Source organism: Ambystoma mexicanum, chromosome 3p, assembly GCF_040938575.1.
Source record: "Ambystoma mexicanum isolate Mex_15411 chromosome 3p, UKY_AmexF1_1, whole genome shotgun sequence".
In the NCBI taxonomy this organism is placed as follows: Eukaryota; Metazoa; Chordata; class Amphibia; order Caudata; family Ambystomatidae; genus Ambystoma; species Ambystoma mexicanum.
The window spans coordinates 893755976-893771672 of NC_090925.1; the positions used below are offsets into that span (position 1 = coordinate 893755976).

Consider the following 15697-nt stretch of genomic DNA (forward strand, 5'->3'; position numbering starts at 1 on the left):
CAAAAGCAACGATGAAACACTATGGGCCTCATTACACGGAAGGCGGTGGTCCAGGGTGCTATTAGCACCCTGGACCATGCCGGTAAAATACCGGCACCGCCTTGGCGGAAAGGGGATTTACCGCCCCATTCCAAGGTTGGAGGGGCGGTAAATCCCCTTTCCGCCATTGCCCTTCCCCATTCCCATTTCTGCCCCATAGGGCTCTATGGGACTGGGGAAGGCGCTAATTACGGCACCGCAATTTTGCGGTGCCGTAATTAGCTCCGAGGTCCCTTAGCGGGTTGGTATTTAACGCCTGCAAAAAGCAGGCGTTAAAACTCCAACCCGCTAAGGGACCTCGTAGTACGGCGGTAAGGGTTAACGGTCACCGTTGCCATTAACGGTGACCGTTAACCCTTACCGCCGTCGGTGTAATGAGGCCCTATATGTACTTATATATGCACACAGAGGTGTCAAGACTGCATTTTATATAGTTCCACTTCTTCCCCTTAAACGTTGTCTGGAACCTTATGACTCTAGCCCTGAAATACATACTCTGGTGCACGATTTGATTTTATTGAATGGCATTTTGTCCACTTGGCTTTCTCATCCTAAATGTTATCTTTTAAACATTTTCATCGTATACAGACATCCTTTTGTCAGTGGCTTGTATTTAAAGTGTACAATATTCCTATTATGTTACGGAGACTTGTAATTTAATAAGGAATACATTTGACTTCTTTTAACCAGGTTGCTGCGCTTCACTTATGGTCCTTCATTTCCCCCATTTAAAGTTCCAGAAGAAGACGCTTGTCTAATTCCTGCAGAAATGGATAATGAATGTGTTACACAAACGTGGTTCCGCTTTCTGCACATGCTGAGGTACCAATAGAATAATACATGTTTTAGAATGCATTGACCTGCTTGAAAAATATAATGTAATAGTGGGATATTTGAAAGTGGTATTTGTTGTTTTAACCATGCCTTTGACTTACCCACCCACAACTGCCTTATTGTTATAGAAAAGACCGTAAATAGCTTTGGGAGACTGTAAAATTTGCTATTCTTTCATACACCACTGTTATCCAAGATACTGCACTTTCAGGCGCATTTAATTGTGTATTTGTTCATTTGAGGTCTGTGAGGTAGGTGGGATGGAGCACAAGGGGCCGGAGGCTGTGACCTCCCCAAAGGTAACCGGAGGCAGGGAGCATAGTCTGTGGCAAGCTGGGAGAGCAAGGGTTAAGCCTGAGGAGGGTGTGCAAGACGGGGGTGGTCCGATAGAAAGAGGGAGATTACCTGGTGTGGAATCGGGTGCGTTTTAAGGCGGGGGGGTTTAAGGAGCATGTTTTTTTCTATCGAGGTGCGGTGTCGGTTGCAGGAGAAAGACATTGCAGAGCGAGGATTAGGGCCGTCTGAAGCAGAGGCCGCAGCAGAGGCATTTGTGTGGGCCTACTAATCGGAGGAGGGAGAATACTTCGGGCAATCGGCCCGGAGAGAGGGAGAGAATGCGGAAGGCCGCCTACGAGGGAGCCGGTGAGCTTAAAGGAGAGTGCAAGGACTGTTGCAAGGGCAGAGCTTCCGACTGCAGAAGGCTGCCACCGTGGGATAGGAACTGGATGGTGGGTTGTGTTTGTGGGACACTTGTTAATGCGGAATGCCGCCACAATGGGATAAGAACTGGGGATAGGGTGCCTTTGGGGAACACGTTTTGGTTCAACTTGGACAGACAGTAAGGACACAGGTTAGTTGGGAAGGGGCCCACCCTTGACACTGCGGAAAGCCGACCATGCGGAAGCTGACAGAGGTGAAGTGACCATTGCGGGGAAACAAGGCCTGAGCTTGGTAAAATATGCCCGGGTGGCTGCACATGAGGATAGGAAAGGCCAAGGGCCAAACTTTTCACAAGAAAAAGGACTGTACTACCGAGTGGTTCCTCAATCTGGAGAAAAGCCCCTCAAACAGCTACTGGTGCCCGTCGAATTTCAGATTACGGTGCTCGAGGTAGCCCACGTTCAAGTAGGGGAGGGCCATTTGGGGACCGAGATAATGCTCCTGAAAATCCTGGCCCTTTTCTTCTGGGCAGGGGTTTACATACAGACGCACCAAATCTACCAACAGTGCAACGAAGGTCGGAGAAAAAAACGAGCCAACATCCCGAAAAGCTCTGATGCAGATGATGCCCCTAATTCTGGAACCATTCCAGCGGATAGGGATGGCCATTGTGGGGCCGCCGGATCCCACCCTTAGAGGCCATAAATATTTGTTGGCGATTGTGGACTACGCCACCCGGTACTCTGAAGCGTTTTCTGTATGGAGCATCATGACACAGCAAGAATGCAATGCCCTCATTCCTTTTAACCCATAGTAGGGATCCCCAAAGAGATCATCACGGATCGGGGTGCTAACTTTGTCAGCCATCCTAAAGCAGGTATGTCAAAACCTGCACATAGAGCACCTGAAAACCTCTGTCTACCACCCACAAACCAATGGTCTGGTAGAGAGGTATAACCAGACAATCAAACAGATGCTGAGGAAGACCATGACGGCTGCCGGTAAGGACTAGGTTCGACTGGTACTATGGTTACTTATGACTCTTCAAAATTCTCCAGTCTTTCTCTGGGTTTCCACCCTTTGAATTCTTATGTGGCTGACAGGTGAGGACCATATTGGACATGGAGGAATGGGAGGAGCAGCCACAGCAAGAAGTATTCTTGACTGAATATGCCACCAAATTGACAGAAAGGATCGAGAAGCTGCACACTATTCCTCACACCCATCTACAGCAAGCACAACAGATACAGGAGGCTCAGTACAACAAAGGGATGTGACTGTAGAGCTTCCAGGTGGGAGACAAGGAACGGGTACCGGTCCCAACACCGGAGAACACAATGTTGGGGCCCTGGCGGGGCCTATATCTGATCAAGCAAGTCCTTGCTCCCGTTACCTACAAAGTCCGGCAGGACGACCGGTTTGGGTCAGCGATCTCCTATCATGTCAACCTCCTGAAGAAGTGGGTGGAACCGACCCCCACAAAAGTCCTAATCAGTACGGCGGCCCCAACCTCCTCTGAGATGCATTTCGGCTGGGACCGTCTTGGGATTGAAGCTTTATGGATCAGCCCAGACCTAGGGAAACCAGAGAGAGGACAACTGGACAAGCTGGTCCAAGAGTTGTGACCGATCTTCTCGTCCCTACCGGGGCGAACTGCGCCTATCATGAGACCCAGTAACCACAGCGAGAGTGCGACCTTATCAGATTTCCGGAAGCCAGAATACAAGCAGTCAATCGGGAAATACAGACCTCGTTGGAAATGGGTGTGATAGAGCCCTCAAACAGCCAATGGTGCTTCCCCCATAGTATTGTGCCAAAACCCGGATGGCAGCATCAGATTCTGTATGGATTTCTGGAAATTGAATGAGGTTTCCAAATTCGATGCCTATCTGATGCCCCAGATTGAAGATCTTCTGGATAGGCTAGGAAAAGCCTGGTACCTTATGACCATTGATCTGCGCAAGGGTTATTGGCAAATTCCCCTCAGGTTGGCTGACTGTGAAAAGACCGTCTTCGCCACCCCATCTGGGCTATACCAGTTCACAGTGCTACCATTTGGCCTGCATGGGCTCCGGTGACTTTCAAACGACTCATGAACGCTATCATGAGGGGACACGGGGCATACCTCAATGACATCATTATATACAGCACTTTCTGGAGTGCGCATCTGCTGTGGACGTATTCGAGACACTAAGAAGTGCTGAGCTTAACGTTAACCCCTAGAAGACTTCCATGGGATTCTCCCATAGCAAATACCGCGGCTACTACGTTGGACAGGGCACCTGCCGGCCTCAACAAGACAAGCTGGAGGCTATTAATCGACTTTGCTTCAAAGCTAATGCCAGACAAATCAGAGTCTTTTTAGGTTTCATAGGCTACTAATGAAGATTTATCTCACACTTTTCGACATTTGCGGCACCGTTGTTGGATAAGCTGCGGACGGCTAGGTCTCAGAGAACGGTAGGGAATCAAAGGGTAGCAGAGCAGGCGTTCCGCGATCTGAAGGCCTTGGCAGACCATGCCGTTTTACATTGTCTGGATTATTCGGCACCCTTCTTATTACATCCGGGTGGCTCTGGAGTGTGGGGGTCGTGCAGTGTCGTTCCAGAACACGGGTGAGGAGGAACACCTCATCTTGTTTCAGTCGTAAACTATTGCCACATGAACAAGCGTACACCACCATTGAAAAGGAGTGTTTGGCGGTCAAGTGGGCCATTAAGTCACTAAAGTATTATCTTCTGGGTCAAAGATTGACCCTGGTGACCGATCATGCACTGTTGGCTTAGATGGCACGGAATAAGCAGTGTAACCCTCGGATTCTACACTGGTTTCTGGCATTGCAGCCTTTTTCCTTTACAACGGTCCACCGGCCTTGTAAATTTATGACACAGGCAGACTTTATTTCCAGGGCTCATACCGTGCCCGAACATTAGGGCTTGAAGAGAGGGGTATGTGAAGAAGGTGGGATGGAGCCCAAGGGGCCAGAGGTTGCAACCTCCCCAAAGGTAACCGGAGCCAGAAAGAATAGTCTGCGGTATGCTGGGTGAGCAAGGGTTAAGCCTGAGGAGGGTGTGAGAGATGGGTGTGGCCCGAGAGAAAGAGAGAGATTACCAGGTGTTGAATCCGGTGCTGCGCAAGGCGGGGGGGGGGGGTGGGGAATTTAATTTGTATTTGTATTTTGTTTATTTGTATTGCGCACCATCCGGCCCGGGGGCATCAGGGCGCAAATTAAGCTTATATACATACAGGTAATATAAATACATGGTTATATACAAGTGAATGTGCAAACATGAATATATACATAATTTACAATAGAAGTTAACAGGTAAGGCCTGGAGGCAGAAGTGCCTTAGTTCTGATCAAAGAACCAATATTTTGTTTTTTGCTTGAAGGTGTTAAATGAGTCTTCAGATCTGATGCTGACAGGAAATTCCACAGCTTGGAGGCAAGGACAGGGAAGCTTGTACCCCCCGCTTTTTGGAGTTTGAACCTAGGAATTGAGAGGCTATGGTGCTGGGCAGTTCTTTGAGGTTGGGTGGAGGAGTGGAAGGAGAGCCGGTTGCAGAGGTGGGGGGGGGGCCTTGTTGGCTAGGCATTTGTGCGTGAGGGCAAGTGTTTTCAAAGAAATACTCTGCTTGACAGGTAACCAGTGTAGGTTAGTTCTAGATTCGGAGATGTGGTGGTTTCTGGGAATGTTTAAAGCTGCCCTAATGGCATTGTTCTGGGTGATTTGTACAGATTCCCTTGGCTAGTCCCTAGGTAGAGGGCACTACAATAGTCAATTTTAGACATAATGAGCGTTCTGGCTAAGGTGACGCTGTTCGGAGTGGTCAGGAACAGTCTACAAGCTTCAATAAGTTTACACATGTAAGCAGAGGCTTATCTGACAGCATTGGTTTGTCGGGACAAGGAGAGGGTAGCGTCAAGGTAAAAACCTAATTTTTTAGTGTCTTTAGAGACTTTGATGGTATTACCATCTATGTTAAATGACTGGTAGGAGAAATCTAGTTTGCCAAGACGTTGCAGTGAGCCAGGATGAGGAGCTCCGTCTTGTCGTCATTGAGACATAATTCGTGTTGGGCCATCCAGGCCTGGATGACCAGATAAACGTCGTTCAAAGGCCTTAGTGTCAACTAAATAGTCGCCAGTGATGGGGACGAGTATCTGGGTGTCGTCAACATAGTTGGTATAGGAGACACCCAGATAATCGAGTACATCAAAGAGCGGTTTAGTGAAAACGTTATAGAGTGTGGGTGAAACACAAGATCCTTGGGGAATGCCGCAGTGAATTGTAGCAGGGTCAGTGGCTGCGGAAGGTGAGAAGACCCTCATGGATCTGTTGCTCAGGAAGGATTTGATCCAAGCCGAGACTGAGTCCAAGAAATGGGCAGCAGAGTGGAGGTGACGGCATAGGATTTGGTGATTGACCAGATCAAAAGCCGCAGAAAGGTCTGGGAGAAGAAGCAAAGCTAGTTTCCCATTATCTTTCAGGACCTCAATGTGGGTTTTTAAATCTATCAAGGCCGTTTCTGTCCCATGTCTGGGGCGGAATCCAGATTGCCGTAGGCCGAGGAGATTATTGGATTCCAAGTGGTCTTGGATCTGCATGTATGCCGCGCGGTCCAGAATCTTGAGCAGGAACGGGACAGTGGTTATGGGTCTGAAATTGGTGGGTATGCTAAGGTCTAAGGTTAGTTTTTTAAGCAGTGGGATCACCCATGCGTCCTTGAGGTTTTCATGGACTGTGCCTGTTTTAAAAGAGGAGTTAATGAAGGCCGTGATGAAAGGGGCCAAGGCTGTGATAATGGCATCTTTGTAGGTGATGGAAGCGAGGATGAAACCGTCTTTATGCTCGTCAGAAGGGTGACTTTTCCAGCGATTTTCAGCGCAATGTTTAGCTTTACGGAGCACTCTTAACTCTGGTGTAAACCAGGAGTTGAGATGTGCACGTGGTTTGGACTTTTTAAGTTTGATTGGGGCGATAGAATTTATGGCTGTGAGCAAGCTGTGATTATAGGTGTCTGCCAGGGATGTGGGGTCGGTGCTGGAATATGAGGCAGCATTGAGCGATGGGAGTAACAGTGGGAGTAGTTTCTCCTTAGTTATGTCCCTTTTATTTCTAGTGGGGAGGGCAGGAGCTAATATAGTCGGGGCACACAGGGCTGCTTCAATATTGAAGGTAATGATGTGGTGGTCAGACCATAAACGGGGTATTGGAGAGAACATTAATATGGCAGTTAGAACTGGCTAGCCAGTCTAGAGTCCTCCCTTTGGAGTGGGTGGGTTCTTGCATGTGCAGTGAGAAGCCAAGGTCAGTTAGTACGTTCTCCAGGTCAGATGCAGTAGAGTCTTTGGGGTCACAAAGTCCTAGATTAAGGTCACCTAGGATGATAATTTGCGAGTTGGTTTTGGTTTTGTCGAGAAGAAGGGTGGACATTTTAGCCAACAAAGGAAGGTGCATGACCTGGGGGTCTGTAGATAAGATGGAGGGTGGCAGTTTGGTTGGGCGTGAGTGGTAGTTTGACCGAGAGTAGTTCAGCTGATTCAAGTTTAGAATTAGTCGACACTCTTAGACCAAGAGAATTTTTATGAATGAAGGCCACTCCACCGCCTCTGCTGTGGGCAGTGATACGATCGCATCTCATGATGCTGTAGTCTGGCGGTAAGGCCAGGGCTAATGCAGGTCCAGAAGCGGCATGTAGCCATGTTTCAGATATGGCAATAAAGTCAAGTTTGTGGGTTGTGATGAGGTCTGCGATGTCTAAAGCGTTAGCTGGAAGGCATCTGGCATTGATAAGGGCGCCCTTGATTTGTGGTGGTTTGGCTACCGTAGTATTGGGTTTCAGCGTACTGGGATGTGAAGGTGAGCGAGGTGGTGTGTGTATAGTTTTCTTACGGATGATTCTATAGGTGTGAGGTAGGCGGAATCTTGAACCAAGTCTCTTGTTTCTAAGCATGAGGGAGCATGGTTGGTTCGGGGTGGGTTTCGTAGCAAAGTGTTCCAGCCAGAGCACCGGGTTATTAAGGTATTGATTAGAGTAGTTGCTGTTGTAATACTTTTCAAAGGTGTTAGCCTCGGGCTAGCCCATTGTGGGGTCCAAACTGGGCAGTAGCTGGTAGTAAGGGCTAAGATATGTAGCGGGTGTATGAGGTAGGGAGTGGAGGGTTAGCAGGAGCGCATGCGGGAGATGTGAAAGTGTTATCACAGTGAGTGACTGAGCAATGATGGCAGCGGGTATGGTCATGCAATGATTAAGGATAAGGATAGTCCTAGGAAGCATGATGGTGATGTTAGGCACCAGGGATTAAAAATGGGTGCGGCGACCAAAAGGCAGGTGAAAAAGTACCTGTGAATCAATTCCGAGGTGGGTGGGTGGGAGCGGGCGAGCCCGCTCGCTCTGAGAGATAAATAGATGCTCTAAGCAGCTTTGACTAAAGTGGCGCAACTCGTCACAGCCTTCGTCTCAGGATTAGAGACTGTTGCCTATGTAGCGTAGGTGTGAGTGGGCAACGTAGTGGCAATGCGCTGGCATGCAAAGTTGTTGTTTTTTTGCGTGTTTTTTTCTCTCTGCAGTGTGGTGTTGGTTGCAGGAGAAAGGCGTCCCAGAACGAGGAGTGGGGCCGTCTGAAGTTGACGCAGCAGAAGAGGCATTTGTGTGGGCCTTCTAATTGGAGGAGGGAGAATACTTTGGGCGCACGGCCTGTAGAGAGGGAGAGAGCTAGTGAACGCGGAATGCTGCCTCTGAGGGAGCCGGTGAGCCCAAAGGAAAGTGCAAGGACTGTAGGAGGGGGGAGAGCTTCCGACTGCAGAACGCCGCCACCATGGGATAGGAACTGGAGAGAGGGTTGTCTTTGTGGGACACTTGTAAATGCGGAACGCCGGCATCGTAGGATAAGAACTGGGGATATGGTTGTCTTTGTGGGACACTTGTAAATGCGGCACGCCGCCACCATGGGATAAGAACTGGGGATAGGGTTCTTTTGGGGAACACATTTTGGTTCAACTTGGACAGACAGTAAGGACACGGGTCAGTTGGGAAGCGGCCTGCGCTTGACACTGCGGAAAGCCACCCACGCGGGAGCTCACAGAGGTGAAGTAACCACTGCGAGGAAACGAGGCCAGAGGTTGGTAAAATATCTCCTGTAATGAATAAAGCTTATGTTCAAACCAGCCTTGATGCGTCTGTAAAGTGTGTCCACAACACCAAGTGGTGACAAGGTCCCTCTCCAGCAATCCAAGGAGGAGGATCGTTCTCAAACTGCAAAAGCATTTATGAGGGATTTTAACCATTTGGGATAGGACTTGGATAAACCAACCTGGGTTAGCAAGGTTTCTTACAACCCCAGTTGAGCAAAGCCACTTTCTTAAGTAAGCGTAAGCAAGCAGCAAGGCTGAACAAAACATGAAGGGGGCACTGTTGTGTAGTAAAGTGAACACTTAGCAGAACAGGTAAGTAAAAAACTCACATGGGTAAGTTACAAAAATAACACTTTGGTTAAATTACTAAATTTAGGCACACTTTACACATTATAAGTAAAGTAAAGATACAGTAACATATATATATTTCTGAGGCTTGTGGAATTTGCTTAGATCACATGCTGTTAAAATGCCGACATCTAATTGAACTTGCTTAGTATTACAGTTTGTTTTTCGAAACTCGAAAAGGGGCGTCAAATTAGGGCGTGCCAGTAATACTATCCCTAGTGTGACGTGTACCCATGATCGCTCACATGTGTAGGACCCTCAGATTGTTTATTTCCACCTTACTTGTCGGAAGCATATCGCGGAGTTCCATGGCTTTAGCCATTTATCAATATTATTACAAAACTTCCCCTTTTCCTCCCACCCCACGCCGAAGATCGACATCGGTGAATCGAGATTGAGGAAATCAGCCGTCGGGACTACATGACAGACTTTGGGCCTCCGAAGGCCTCTGGCCTCGGCCATGTGCAAGTAGGGAGAGTGGGGGTTGGTCATACACTAGTTTCCTACATACACCCACCTGCTGCCAATTAGTAACATATGGAGAGTGCTCCCTTTAAATTCTGCCCGAAGTATAACAGCAAGTTTCCCTGGGTAGACAAACGCAATACGTGTAACCTGTGTCTCCCACGAGACCATCCCGAGGCTACCTGTAGAGCTTGTAGGCTCTTCAAGCCCAAAACACTCAGACTACGCCAGGCAGCTAGAGGCCATGGAGGCTGTGAGATTCTTCAGCGATGGCAGCAACGCTGCTTTATCGGACGGCGAGGGCACCGGGGTGACTTCAGACACCCACGCACAAGCCCTCGACCTCGGAGGACTGACCAGCGGTTCAGTTATGGGGACAACACCCAGCGGCAAAAGCGCAACACACACCACTTCCACCAAGCACATTAGCCCCAGCCGAGATTCAACACGCATTTCTAGCGATCGGAAACAAAAGGCATCGAGAGATCGGTCCACTGATTCTGTGTCCTCTGGGCGTTCCGGTCACATTCGCCTCACGACAAACAACAACCGTCCACGGATGGGAAAGGTGCCACATTACCAAAAGTCATTGATTGAGGCATTGATTCTACGCCCCTCTTTGAAGACTTCCGAATCTCGTACCACCTCCAAGCCTAGACACGATGTGTCGAAAGCCACTTCCGAGTCTCGACGCCAGGCGTCGAAGCCCTCAGAGACACCTAAAAGTTCAGGAAAACATTCCTCTATTCATGGGAAAGGGGAAAACAACAGAAAAAATGCTCAGAATACCATGTTCAAAAGGAAAAACAGCCTCTAAATCTTTAGAAAAATCCAAGGTCCCTGACCCTGTCACCAAGGGAAAGATTGTTCCTCCCACTGCTCAGGATATCGGCATGGAGGAAGAGGATGAGAATCCTGTAGTCATTCCTAGTTCAAGAGAATGGAATTCTGATGACATTGATAGGGTAATGAGAAGAATGTAATTTATGGCAGACTTCTATGAGAAAGACCCTAATTATTTCCAGAGCTATGCCAGCAATCCAGCTACCTTTGCCCCTTTGGAGTCCAAGCCCTCTCAACCCCCTACTAAAAGGCTCCGCTCTGAGGCTCCAGCGCAGGGCTCGTTTTCAGACCCTTTACTAATTGAACCTTACCATCCAGAGTCTTATGGCGAGGAGACAGAAACACATATGCTGGAAGACCACACCGGGGTTTCTTACTATTGGGACGATGAGTACCAGGAAGAGGAGGAGGAAGATGAGGCGAGAGCCTACAATCTTGACTCTCCTATTCCTAAAGACCCCCCGGAGAACGACTCACCGATTGATAATCAGCCACTCCTCAATGATGTACTGGCGAATGCAGCAGCTAATTTCCAAATAGACACACAAGATAAAGATTTCGCGGAGGAACTCTTAGGTGACTGAAGAGCCATTTCCCAGGCTATCGCCATATTAAGATCCATCTAGCGCAGAATAGATCCCTCGCTGATAACTCCTAATCTCACTCGTGCAGTCAATCCACGAGTGGAAAAATTATTTCGCGCTGCACCCTTTCATCCCATGTACATTAGGGGGCAATTAAAACCCGACTCCCTCGTAGTAACAACTACTAGAAACTACCTACTTGCTTCTTCCGAACCACCGCCCGATAAAGAGAGCAAGAGAATATACGCTCTGAGCAGGAACCTTGCCTCCACGTCAGCCTAGCAGGCACGTATTGCTAACAGTATCAATCTTTCAGCAAGCTATATAACTGCCATCAATGGGAACAAGTAGCTGCTCTAGTAGCCTCTACACCTGAACCACTAAAGGGACAGTTAGCCCAAATTGCAGCAGACGGAAGGTCCGTGTCTGGGTGCAGCCTTAAGACAAATTTTGATGCGGCAGACAATGCTGGAAGATTGATGGCTGAAGGCACAGTAATAAAACGCCATGCTTGCGTAAGACAGTCTCGGTTCAAGCCCGAGACCCAAGTCATGCTCATAGACATGCCGGTGCAGCCGAACGTTCTATTCGGCAAAGCATTGGAAGAGGCACTAAAGACGGCTAAGGACGAATACGAGACCTTAATATCTCTCGGCCAACTGACAAATATTGCCCCCAGGTCAGAGGGGAAATAATAATTTTCGTCGCTTTCGCCGCAAAAGCTCCCAGAGGGGTTCTAACTACTATCAAAATCAAGGAACCTCATGGGGCAACAATCAGTCCCAGGCTACACAGGGTTTCACCAGAGGTCAGCGCAGGGGCCGCACTAGGGGTAGAGGCAGCCCCGGTAGAGGTGGAACGCCACCCAATAAACGGTGATGTTCCGCTCCAGGTCCCTTGCCATTCATTCCCAATAGGGGGACTCATTTCCACCTTCACCCACGCATGGGAAAGGATCACATCGGACAGATGGGTGCTGTCCACAGTGTCCACAGGATACTGTATAGAGCTACTAGGATGCCCCCGCAATCATCCTCCAAGACAGAAAGTACACTCCTTGGAGCACCAGAAAATCCTCCTCGAGGAAATCGCCATTCTACTTGCAAAGGACGCAATAGAACTCGTCCCGGGCAACCAGGTAAACAAGGGTATTTATTCAACCTACTTCTTTGTGCCAAAAAAAATCTAACGATGCACCCAGTATTAGACTTGCGCCCTGCAAACACGTATGTCAAGCCACAAAAATTCTGCATGACTACACTCCAAGAGGTAATCCCCCTACTAAAAAAGGGGGATTACATGGCAACATTGAATGTGAAAGATGCCTGTTTTCATATTTCAATGTTCCCAGCACACAGAAGATTCTTGCGATTCAAGATAGACAGCCAGCACTACCAGTTCAAGGTGCTTCCATTCAGTATAGGCTCGGCTCCAAGGGTATTCACCAAGGTACTGGCTGTGGTGGCGGCAGCGCACCTACGCAGGGAGGCAATCCCAGTGTACCCTTACCTGGACGACTGGCTCATTACAGGGGAGTCCCCCCTAATTTGCAGACTAAACATCCAAAGAACTATCGACCTCCTCTTCCAATTGGGCTTCTCTATCAATGATAAAAAATCAAGCCTGGTGCCAAGCACCTCAAAACAGTTCCTAGTACCTATCCTAGACACCCATGAGGGGATGGCCTTTCCATCAGAGGAAAAAAATCGAAATCTGTTGCTGTAAATTCCTCAATATCAGGCCGGTCGCCAAATAAAGGTGTGCAACGCGATGCGTTTGCTAGGCATGATGGCATCTTGCATTTACCTGGTACCCCACGCGTGCCTGCGCATGCGACCCATGCAGGAATGGTTGGCGAAACTGTGGTCTCAGGGAAAGGGTCAGTGGGACGATCTAGTGGTCGTTTCGCCAACACTAGTACAGAGTCTTCGCTGGTGGACAAGAGAGAATCTTACAAAGGGGAAACCCTTTTACAATCCAGAGATACAAGCCCTCGTCACAACAGACTCCTCCTTGTCAGGGTGGGGATGTCACTACCTTCACCACATAGCTCAGGGTCTCTGGTCTCACACAGTAGCTCAGAATGACATCAATGTGCTAGAACTTCTGGCAGTCTTCGGAGCGCTTCGGGCATTCAAACCCCTCCTATCCAACCTGTCAGTGCAGATCCTAACAGACAGCACGATGGCAATGTTTTACTTAAACAACGGGGCACTCGATCGCCAATCTGTTTGCCAAATCTGTCCAAGCTTGCCCAGAAAATTTGGAAATGGGCACTCAGACGGAAGATTTACCTGTCATCCCAACATGTTCCAGGGGATCTCAATTCACTAGCGGACGCTCTGAGCAGAGATCCCCTCCCAGAGGAACAAGAGTGGCGACTACAGAAAGAAGTCGTAGAAGATCTCTTCTCTTAGTGGGGTTTCCCCACTATAGAGCTATTTGCCACAGGCGAAAACAGAAAATGCCCAGACTTCGCATCCAGGTTCCCCCAGCCAGGCTCCAAGGGGAACGCTCTATGGATGAATTGGTCAGGGATGTTTGCCTATGCTTTTCCACCAACCCCTCTGATGAGGAAGGTGGTCAACAAGATACACAGGGAATCGATGACGCTCATCCTGGTTGCTCCTATGTGGGCGAGACAACTCTGGTTTCCGCACCTACGCAGACTGGCGGTGTGCGACCCCATCAGACTCACGTGCTGGTACAACCTACTCTCCCAGCTGTCATGATTCCTGCCCCTTATGTCCCCAGCCCTCCAAGATGTCAGGCTGGAGCCAGGCCATGATCACCTACATGGCCCTCAAGGGCCTCTTCATCGCTCCAAAGACCCACTTGGAGTCAGACTTGGCGCTTGTGGCACCAGACTCACTCCCATAGGATATCATAGGGGATTGGACTTGTAGTGCATTGATGGGGACAAGATGGATGTCCCCACATATTTCGGTTTCCAGAACAGCATGTGCGGTCTAGTCTTTTGGGTGTGTTTCAGCCCAGAGACACCTGGGATACCCAGAGACTATTCAAGCCACGCCCAGGCTGAGAAACATACTTTGTGATTTCTGCACCTGCAGCGTAACACTCACCGTGTTCGGATCGGTCTCCAGTAGGCCTGCATCTTTCTTCTGCGCTCAGCTCCTGCAAGAACAAGAACACTGTTAGGAACAGCCTTATCTTGCAGCGCTTCTGCCCATCATTCATCGCTTCTTCTGTTCTGCGGGCATCTTCGGCGGTGTCATTCCCATCCCGGCACCCCGCTTCCTAAGGAAAAGCGAAAAGAACAGAAAAAAGGCATTAGTAAGCATTCAGCAAATCTTCGCTTATTTTTAAAGACTGTACGAGCTTTAAACGCTTACCTGAATACCAGCCGCTCTGGGGGAACTCTGTCTCCGGGCTTACTCACCGCATTTCTTCTTCATAACCAGCATCCACGCTGAAAACGTTGCAGCACCTAAAAGACACAGAAACAGAACTCAGTTCAATACAAATATGAAAGGGTCGTATTGCGCATCGCGCTCTCGCTCACCTTCAGCGCTACTCATCTCAGCAGCACGTCGCCATCCCCGGTTGCCGGCCATCATCTAAGGAAGGAAAGGAACGAAGTTAGAGAACTGTTCAAAAGACTCTTTATACTTACCTGTCAGACTCTTGCCAGTGAAGTAACTAGGCAACAACAAGCCTGTATCAATCAACGCGCCCCTGCGCTGAAAGCAGGACGGAGAGCACACTTTCCAAGAAAACAAGGTGAGTTGTGGATCAAAGGGGAGGGTTGGACCCTGGGGAAGAAGGGGTTCAAGCACACAGAGACAATAGGGAGTTAAACTCTACCAATCCTGTGTTTCAGGCCCAGTCTCCAGCCGAGTAGACTCAAGGGAAGGGTTCGAGGTCGTAAGAGGTCAGAACAGGCTGAGTGACGTCCCTGTGGATACCAGGTGAGCGTTACACCAGCATGAAGAACAAACAGTGCATTCGAGGGGATTGGGTCCTCCGACGTATTCCATATCTATGACATGTAATCACCACAGCTGTGCTGCTTCGGAAACTTTTTTCGGCGTCTGCGTCCTGCGTCGATGACGTCGATGCGCCGTCGTCGAGGGCCTCCTCCGACGTCCGACGTCATCCGATGTGATAAGTAGGACGCACGACGCCCGTAGCCTCAGTTCCGTTTTTTCCGCGAACGTGTTGCTTCATGATTCTCGGTTCACGCCTCGACTCTTTGGAGTTCTGTTCTTCTCGGTTCTTCGAACCTGTTCGTTTTGTGCAAATCCTTCGTGTGAAGATGTCTTCTACTTCGTCTTCGACCCCGCGTCCGGGTTTCAAGAAGTGCGGGGAGTGTGGGTCCAAGATGTCGGTGACGGACTCGCACGACGCCTGCCTCTGGTGCCTCGGGGAGGCCCACGACACAGATGACTGTATCGACTGCCAGTCGCTCACGTCCAAAGCCTTACGCGAACGTAAGAAGTTGTCGGTAGGTCGGGTGTCCAAGCCCAGGAAGTCGAAGTCTGCGGGGCTTTCGACGGATGATTCGAGGGGTGACTCTCTGCGTCATCGTCGGAAAGTCTTGTGGGTCTCCTTCTAGGAGTCGGTCTCGCCACTTCTCAGCCTCTTCGAGGCGTTCTCGGAAGCGCCGACACCGGTCGTCTTCCAGGTCCTCCTCGGAGGACTCTGCCCGGCACGTCGCTTACCCCACCAGCCGTGCGACGCCGGAGGAATGGGCTTCCTTCGGGAAGACAATGCTGGCGATTCTTGAGTCGCAGGGTACTAAGCCGTCCGCGCCCCCGAGTGG

The 15697-nt window shown here is 49.5% G+C and overlaps 1 protein-coding gene across 6 annotated transcripts in view; it reads left to right on the plus strand.

Annotated features, from left to right (window-relative positions):
• The window catches only part of RALGAPB (Ral GTPase activating protein non-catalytic subunit beta), a 2501232-nt gene that overhangs the window by 521781 nt on the left and 1963754 nt on the right, over positions 1-15697 (plus strand). For all 6 annotated transcript variants that reach the window (XM_069652125.1, XM_069652127.1, XM_069652128.1 and 3 more), the window contains exon 8: positions 730-861. In XM_069652125.1, coding sequence (XP_069508226.1) covers positions 730-861 — 132 coding nt within the window. The remainder of the gene's footprint in view (positions 1-729; positions 862-15697) is intronic.